The sequence below is a fragment of the Bactrocera latifrons genome, unplaced genomic scaffold (assembly GCF_001853355.1).
Source record: "Bactrocera latifrons isolate USDA-ARS-PBARC rearing strain unplaced genomic scaffold, ASM185335v1 scaffold_242, whole genome shotgun sequence".
Classification (NCBI taxonomy): Eukaryota; Metazoa; Arthropoda; class Insecta; order Diptera; family Tephritidae; genus Bactrocera; species Bactrocera latifrons.
In genome coordinates, this window is record NW_017535986.1 from 308,916 (window position 1) to 317,630 (window position 8,715).

At 35.7% G+C, this 8,715-nt stretch overlaps 1 protein-coding gene across 2 annotated transcripts in view; it reads left to right on the forward strand.

Annotated features, from left to right (window-relative positions):
• Positions 1 to 7,864, forward strand: part of LOC108969157 (probable serine/threonine-protein kinase DDB_G0282963) — a 128,239-nt gene extending 120,375 nt beyond the window's left edge. For both annotated transcript variants that reach the window (XM_018933713.1, XM_018933714.1), the window contains one exon: positions 7,785 to 7,864. In XM_018933713.1, coding sequence (XP_018789258.1) covers positions 7,785 to 7,840 — 56 coding nt within the window. In that variant the 3' untranslated portion in view covers positions 7,841 to 7,864. The remainder of the gene's footprint in view (positions 1 to 7,784) is intronic.
• The last annotated feature ends 851 nt before the right edge of the window (positions 7,865 to 8,715 follow it).

Genomic DNA, 8,715 nt, shown 5'->3' on the forward strand with positions numbered 1-8,715 from the left:
TTTTCTTAACACCCTGATGACATGTACCAAATATGGGTGAAATCGGTTCACAACCACGCCTGAAATCTCGATTATCACTTTATCATGCGAGAGTATTAAATGTTCGATGACACTCGAACTTAGCTCTTCCTTACTTGTTCTAGATCCCCCTACCGTTAGCTCTTCCATTTACCATATTTTCGTTATGTTCGAAGTCAATCGGCAAAGTATGATTGCATTTTATTTTTGCATTTTATTTTTGCATTACAACCAAGTGACACTGACAGCGACAGTGACTGTGACTGTAATGATAATGACAGTTTGTCATTTGCGCCAAAAGCATATTCGCACAATTCTATATCGAGCACTTTCATTAACATATAGTGCAGATATAGTGCAGCCACAGCGCGTACTCGTAGGCACTCAAGCAGACATAGGCAATGAGGTGAATATTCAGCGGAACAATTCAGCAATTCATGTTAAAATCCGAGCAAGTGACTTACACACTTTGACAGCTTCATTGCTTCGTGCAAACGCTGGAAAGCATGGCAAAAAGAAGAGGTGAAAAGTGCAAAGCAGACTATTGGGGACGCCGGAGTTGAGTGTGGTGCTGACGAATGGGGTTAGGAATAACCACAGAGGTGTCGCATTAACACCGTGGCAGCGAGATGTGTGAAGAATATGAAAGTGAGCTTCATAAATGAAGGCTAGAGAAAAATCGGCATGAAATTAAATCGTGGCGTGATATATCTGCTTTTAAGACATATATATATACATACTAGTAGCATGCATAATATTAAGCGGATGGTAGATCGCTTTTGGTTGATAATAAGAAGCGATGATTCAGATCGAATGAAAGTTGTATGTATGTGTATGTGTATGCGTATGTTTTTGGAATTTTGTCAGTAAGATGATAATCGGGCGGGCGTGCTGTGCATATGACTAGCTGTTACGCTTATGAACGTTTCAAATAGCAACAAATCAGATTAAAAATACGAAAACAATATATTTACTTTAGTTGTAGCGAAACTAGGATATCCATCACAGGTTCAAGATTTTTTTACTAGAACTTGATTTGGTTCTTTCAGTTTGTATGGGAGCTATACGCTAGAGTTGTTGGATTTAAGCAATTTCTTCGGAAATTGTACCGTTGCCTTGGACAAAACTCCATGCCAAATTTCGTAAAGATATCTCCTCAAATGAAAAAGTTTTCCATATAAGGACTTGAGTTTGATCGTTCAGTTTGTATGACAGCCATATGCTATACTAGTCCAATCTGGACAATTTTCTCGGAGATTGTTGCCTTGGTGAAAACTCCATGCCAAATTTCGTAAAGATATCTCCTCAAATGAAAAAGTTTTCCATATAAAGACTTGAGTTTGACCGTTCAGTTTGTATGGCAGCCATATGCTATACTAGTCCAATCTGGACAATTTTCTCGGAGATTGTACTGTTGCCTTGGAGAAAACCCCATGCCAAGTTTGGTAAAGCTATCTTGTCCAACAAAAAAAATTTCCATGCAAGGATTAAAGTTTGATAGGTCAGCTTGTATGAGAGCTATATGCTATAGTTGTCCAATGTCGGCGGCTCCGATAAATGAGCAGCTGCTTTCTAAGGAGAAGAGGTGTGCAAAGTTTCAGACCGATATCTCAAAAAATTTATCGTTTAACGTGGACGCATCACAGTTTTTTTATCAACAATACCCAGGTGTCCCGAAAATAAAGAAAAAAGTGTACAAAAATATAGGCATAACTCCGGATAACTGTTAAGGTGCAATTCGAAGAAGTTTTTTTATTGTTTCGTGACAGGTGACGGATCGTGGATCCAAGGGTGCCTATTAGGGATTTTGGAATTGGCGAAACAGCCGGCGAATCTTTTAGGAAGAAGTTGAATACTTTCCTATCGGCCGAAAAGAAGTTGATCACCGTTTGCTGGGACTCACAAGGTGTTATATATATATCGATATTTCGTTGGCATGGTTTTCTGGCGGGTTCCAAACCCGGCGCACAACCTTGGGGAGGGAATGTTTCGCATTCTTCTAGCTCGACTTCAAACGGATGTTTTTTGGCTACCCAAAGAAATTTGGTCTAAGCCCGAAAGACATGAGTTACTTGAATCATAAAAGAAGAATATTTGGAAAGACAGAACGCTCACAGGGCTCTACTTTGCTGAATAACTGTACGGGTTGAACTGTGCTTGCTTTACCCGCCACCACTTCCTAAAGTTTTAGTTCCGTGTGATTTATTTGTGTATCCAAACTAGAAAAAATTCACTGATCTGGGAGAAATTTAATTATTTATATATTATTATTTACTTGATAGAACTCCAAAAACCGCAGTTTTCGGAGGGTTTAAGGAAGTTGTAGAGTCGCTGGATGAAATTTATCGAGCTCAAGAATAACGGTGGGAGAAATGTATGTTGAAAGAACAGGTTGTCGCCGTCATGGAGGTTTGCTTTACAGATCTGCACAAATCGTAGTTTTCAGAGAGGTCAAGACAGCTGAAGAACAATTATATGAAGTGTACCGAGCTGAAGCTGCCGATGTTGAACTTTTTCAACTCAACTCAAAATTTTTTTCCAAATATTTCGTTTAAATTTTGTAGACTTAATACATATCGAACCTCCCTAATACACACTGATTAAAAAAAATTGCATTTTTTACACATACGACATACTAAATATATGCGTTTCTGCGCGCATAGCTACAATTTCAGTAATAAATGCAACGCACAAGCGTTTAAGGAATTTATATTCAGCGAACAAGCTGGTACTCGAAACGGGCGTGGCACTGTTCGCAGACAATAGTAGACGCATACAAAAATATAGTGAGCTGACGGCGCATACCTACTTTGTTATTGTATACATATTTAGTATATTGATTGAGGTGTCTACAACTTTTTCTATTGCACTGTGGTACAACAAAAACATACTACTCTTCCACACACTCCCATATGAGAATTACAGTAAGTAAGAGCGAAATAAAGTCAGTAAAAAGTTAACTAAAGTGTGGCGTGGCAATCTTTGATTGATGACTGAACTGGTGCATTGACTGATTGACAAGCGCATGCCAAACGCACATTGTCAAGCATGCAGTCAAGCACGTATGGCTACTGTAATGCGTATCTGGTATTTGATAAGCTGAGCTTAAGCTGCCCTAATGCTATGAGCTTTAATGATGTGTCTTGAATATTAGTACTTTTTATAAACTTAACTGGAAGAAAATATTTTAGCGAAGAGTCGCCTGATTAAGTTTCGCAGCGTAAAATGTATGTAGGAGTGACTACGGAGTTGAATTTTTGCAATAAAAATTTTGTAAAGATATTTGTTACACCAAAAAGGGAACTTTAGAGAATGAAAGCATCGAAAAAGTCTCCAAAATAATTTCGCATGTTCATCAAATGAAGTTGTTTGAAATAGCAGACACTTGAAAGAAAGCTCTGTGCAAAGTGGATTCGGGGCAGTGTTTGGAACATCTCAAAATGTAATAAACCAGAGTTTAGGCTCCCTCATTTCAGTCCGAAGTCCAATCGACAGTCATCTGAGTAAACTGCACATGATAAACTTGCCGAAAACCGGCAGCATTCGGTGAAAAAGAAATTGCTGTTTCATCAAATCGATACACCGTGTCATAAGTCTGTGGAAACGATGGGATGGGAATCCCTGAAAGTGACTATTTTTTTTCTTTGTTTACTGTAGTAACGTTTAAGTTAGGTTAGATTAGTCTGGTAGACCAATGAGCCACGCACAGACCAGTTTTGATCTTTTGCGATACCAGATGGAGTTCAGTTACTAGATCCCTGATAATCTTGACACGACAGACTCAGTGGTCTTACTATCGATACTTCTTCCAGTATATCATACCGTGAGGACACCAGATGCTTACAGATCTATTAGTCTACAGAACTATTAGGAAATGTTGGGATTCTCTTCTCTGGGTTTTATGTTAATAAGACAAACAATAAATTCGATTCGATTTCTTCCTTAAATTTGGTTTATTACTTTATCGCTAAAAGAGTTGAAAGATTTCTACGATCTCATGAGCCTCATTAAAAACAATTTTTGTTTTTGATTTATTTTCACTCTGCTCTTTAGTTAACACAGTTATTCGTATTACCATTCGATCGCTATTAATTTATGTCATTTAATTCGGTTTATACCAGTTGCTGGTTCGATTCATTGATTTCCAAGCTTTTTGTAGGGAATACATAGATATGTTAAACGGTAGACTATTATTTTGATATTTTGAAGAATGACTTTTGGAAAGCTGTTGCGTTGATATTTGACTATGCCAATATATTTGGTTTATACCAGTTGATTGTTCGATTCACCATTTTCCAAATCTTGGTGAATGGCATAAATGTACTAAATGGTAGATTGGCAGTTTGGGATATTTTGACAGGGGTATTTTGGTATTTGATTATGCCAATATATTTGGTTTATACCAGTTGATTGTTCGATTTACCGTTTTCCAAATCTTGGTAAATGACATAAAAGTACTAAATAGTAGATTGGCAGTTTGGGATATTTTGACAGGGGTATTTTGGTATTTGATTATGCCAGTTTATTTGGTTTGTACCAGTTGCTCGATTGATTTGCTGAGGTACTTTGGGAAAGCTTTTGTGTTGATATTTATTTATGCAAATTTAAATTGTTTATACCAGTTGCTTAATTGATTCTGCGATTTGCTGCAGTTTTTCTGTTTACACCAGTTGCTTGTTCGATTCGCCGTTTTCTAAGCTTACTATAATCCCAATAGGGGACTGGCAGTTAGCTATATATATCTTGAGAGGTCCTTTTGGGAAAGGTGCTGTGTTGATATCTTATTATGCCAGTATATATTAGGTTTATACCAGTTGTTTGTTCGATTCGCCGCGTTTCAAGCATTGGTGAATGGTATACATATACTGGATAGTAGATTAGCAGTTTGCGATATTTTGGGAGGTCCTTTTATGGAAAGCTACTTATAGCCGGTGGTGAGATATACAATTTGTTACGTAGCAGTTTTACAGGTCTAATCCTTAGGTAACGACCCTTGTGAACTGAAATTGTTAAAAGTTTTTGTAAACTTCACTTTTTTCTTAACTGTTCTCTTCGTTCTTTCTAAGTACATCGAGTGAGCATTTCTTTCATTGATTCCTACCAAGAATATTCAAGACTCACACCTATGAGTTACCCACTTGCTGCCTTATGCAAGCTCTGATTGAAATATTTACACGTAGAATATATGTGTGTGTTATTTATGCACTTTCTTGTGGGCTTATCACGCGTTCAATGAAATATAATAAAATAGAAAAATACCTTTATGAGAACGCACAATAAATCGTAAGCAGCCAGATACAATTTCAATTGTGCCGGAGCGCGAGCACGAAAACATGCTAGTTAGCATTTATCGACACATACGCACATTCACATATATATGCATTTACATACTTATATGGATATAAGTAAATGTATACTATATACATTCATATATGCCACCACATATTATGCAGTCGCTAAGCGCTTAGCAAACAAATAAGTGGGCATAGCTATTGAATTTAGCTATAATGCCTTTTATTGTAAGTAAGTCTACCATATAAAACCATATACATTCACACACACACACATATGCGCAGCTATGTAATTCCACATGTACCTGTCAATAATGCTATTCTATGCAACAACATTTTTTATTGTTGCTCTTGCATATTGGCTGCGCTTTTAGCGCTATTCCATTCAATTCAATTCTATTCAAGCGCGCGCTCATTGCTTTTTTGTCGCTTACAATTTTCATTCTTATCTATAAAGCGTCTGTCTGCCAATCAACCGACATAAATGTGGCTGTGTAAGTGGTTCGAAGTGCATATATATATAATTAACTGTCTATGCATGTATGTATGTGCATGAAGGTGCTTGTGGTTACCAGATTCTTATATTTTCAACCCACTTGCCTTACAAGTTGAGGACTCCCAAGAAATTATCATGCACAGCAATTGCTAATTTTTTTTTATTGAATTTTGATATTTTCCGTTGTGATTTTTCCATTTTTCCATATTTCCATAGCTTATACCTTTTCAAAATAACCTACAGAAATTTTATATCGACATCTCAAATAGTTTTTGAGTTACAGCTTGTTAAACTTAACCACACAGTTCAAGCAGTTTCATCAGTTTACTCTTAAACTCGTTTTTCTCAAGATTCGATTTATATATTCTGAATTATTAAGTTTGTAGCTCCCAAGGATATGTCTAGACACCCTATAAAGTATATATAATGGCTGATCCATTCCGAGATTCCCAATTTTTTTTAAGGAAAACACGCGCCAATTTACACGCCAGGGATTCAATATCATTCGAAAGAACATTTTTTCGCATTTATTTTTTCAAGATTATCTAGTTCAAGTATTCGCCACGACTATAGATGGTCCAGAAAAAGTCTAACGGTGTCATATCATACGATCTTGGTGGCCAATCCACCGACTCAAAACGTGAAATATCTGCTCACCGAAGTGTTCCCTCGACAAATAATCCATTGATTGATGTAATGTGTGATAAGTGACGTCGTCTTGTTGAAACCACATGTCGCCGAGATCATGAGCTTCAATTTCAGAAAACAAATACTCGGTTTCATAACGGTCGCGGTTACGTTCTCACTGGCATCATTATTGAAGAAATATGGATCGATGATTCCACCGTCATAAACACCACACGAAGCCGTTGTTTTTTCTGGATGAAATGACAGCTCTTGAATCTCTTTAGGTTGTTCTTTGTTCCAAATGCGAAAATTACGCTTGGTTTTATACTCAGTGAGCTGGAAATGGGGCTAATCTCTGAAAAAAATTTGGCTCGAAAACGTCGGATCTTCTGGATCTTTCAAAAAAAAAAAAAAAAAAAAATTTTGAAAAAAAAGTACCTCTACTTGGATCACCGGTTATAAATGATTGGCATAACGATCTGAGTCAAATTAGTCATGTCGGTCTCTCCATTTGTCTGTATATACGCTACCTAGTCCTTCAGTTTTTGGGATATCGACCTGAAATCTTGCACACATCCTTTTTGACTCAAGAAGTTGCTCATTTGTCAGAACCGCAGACATCGGGCAACTATAGCATAAAGCTGCCATACAAACTGACCGATCGAACTGAAGTTCTTGTATAGAAAAGTTTGGTATTTGACGAGGTATCTTCACGAAATTTGGCGTTAATAGTTTCCTAAGGTATCAGTGTAATTTGCGTAAAAACTGTTGTGATCGGACAATTATAGCATATAGCTGCCATATAAACTGAACGAGGGGAATCAAGTGCTTGTATGGCAAACTTTTTCGTTTCACCAGATATCCTTAAGAAATCTCATAAGTTATTATCCAAAACAACAGTGCAATCTCCGAAGAAATTGTTCAGATCGGATTACTATAGCATATAGCTGTCATACAAACTGACTGGTCAAAATGAAGTTTTATATGGAATTTGTTATGTATATTAAATGTATATACTATATGTAATGCAGATAATATATACAATGTATAAAGTATATATAATGTATATAATATATACAAGGTTTTTTCTTGTTATTGTAAGCAGCTGCCAATATTACTAACATTTTCCTACAGGGGCGTTTTTAAGAATTCAATGCCGCATATCTCGCACTTGCATGTTCGCTTGTTTACATAAAAGATACTACATATCTACCGATAGATACATATATACAACGTCTACTAGCTCATGAATATTTCAACTCTTGTTACATTTACAATTGTTAATGTTAATTTTACTTAGCTTGACATGAAAATGGTTTTTTCTTACTTTTTCTTTTTTCTCTTTTTTGCAGGTGAGTTTCCGGTTTTCAAATTCGCTACACAGGTCGACATGGAATTTAATATTTAATGAAGTGTGGCATATTACTTTAACGGCATAAATGATTTGTAAGTAAAATTGAAATTTTCCATAATTTACAGTTGCAATGCGTGCCCATGTATGTGTGTGTTCATTCAAAGAACAAGTTTGTGAATTTTTTTTGTCTAGTCTGATTTATTATATTTACCACTTGTTAAGGTATATTTGTGCATAAATATGTGATCGAATGCAACTGTTGACACGTTTAATGCAAATTGCATTTATTTTATGCATTGGCATTATTTCATTCATAATAAGAGTTTCATTAAGGCGTCCTGAACGCAGCAAGCACCTGCATTGTGAAAGCAGGCGAGTGTGATTTTATGCAAAAAAAAAAAAAAATGCATAGAAAACTATTTACTTAGTTGTTATTGTTCTTTGCAATTATTAATAATAAATTAATTTGCCAACAATGTTTGAAAAAATGCATATCTTGGCGTATAGGTCACGAAGTGGTTCATTAAAGATTAATAAGTGACACTTATGAGCTGTTTTAATTAGCAATATTTCTTAACAAGCATTATAGGTAACTGTTTTTGCATCAATTTATTTAAAAAGTTGTATAAATATTAACAAAAGCTTGCTATTGTTGTAGTCAATAAAGCAAATAAATTGTCTGTGTTGAAATAGCAAGAAGAAATGATTATTCGCAGTGTGTGTTTTAAAAATTTGTGTCTAATAAGAAGAGAAATCATAACTTCCTAAACATTATTGGAACATAAAATTGCATTATTGAAATTATGTATCAAATTGAACGAATTTAAAAAATTTAGAAAGAAGGCCACCTACTTAAAATTCATTAAATTTGTTTTTTTCTTAATAGGTAGCTATCCTCTCAGATTGCATTATCGGATTTGTTTCTAATT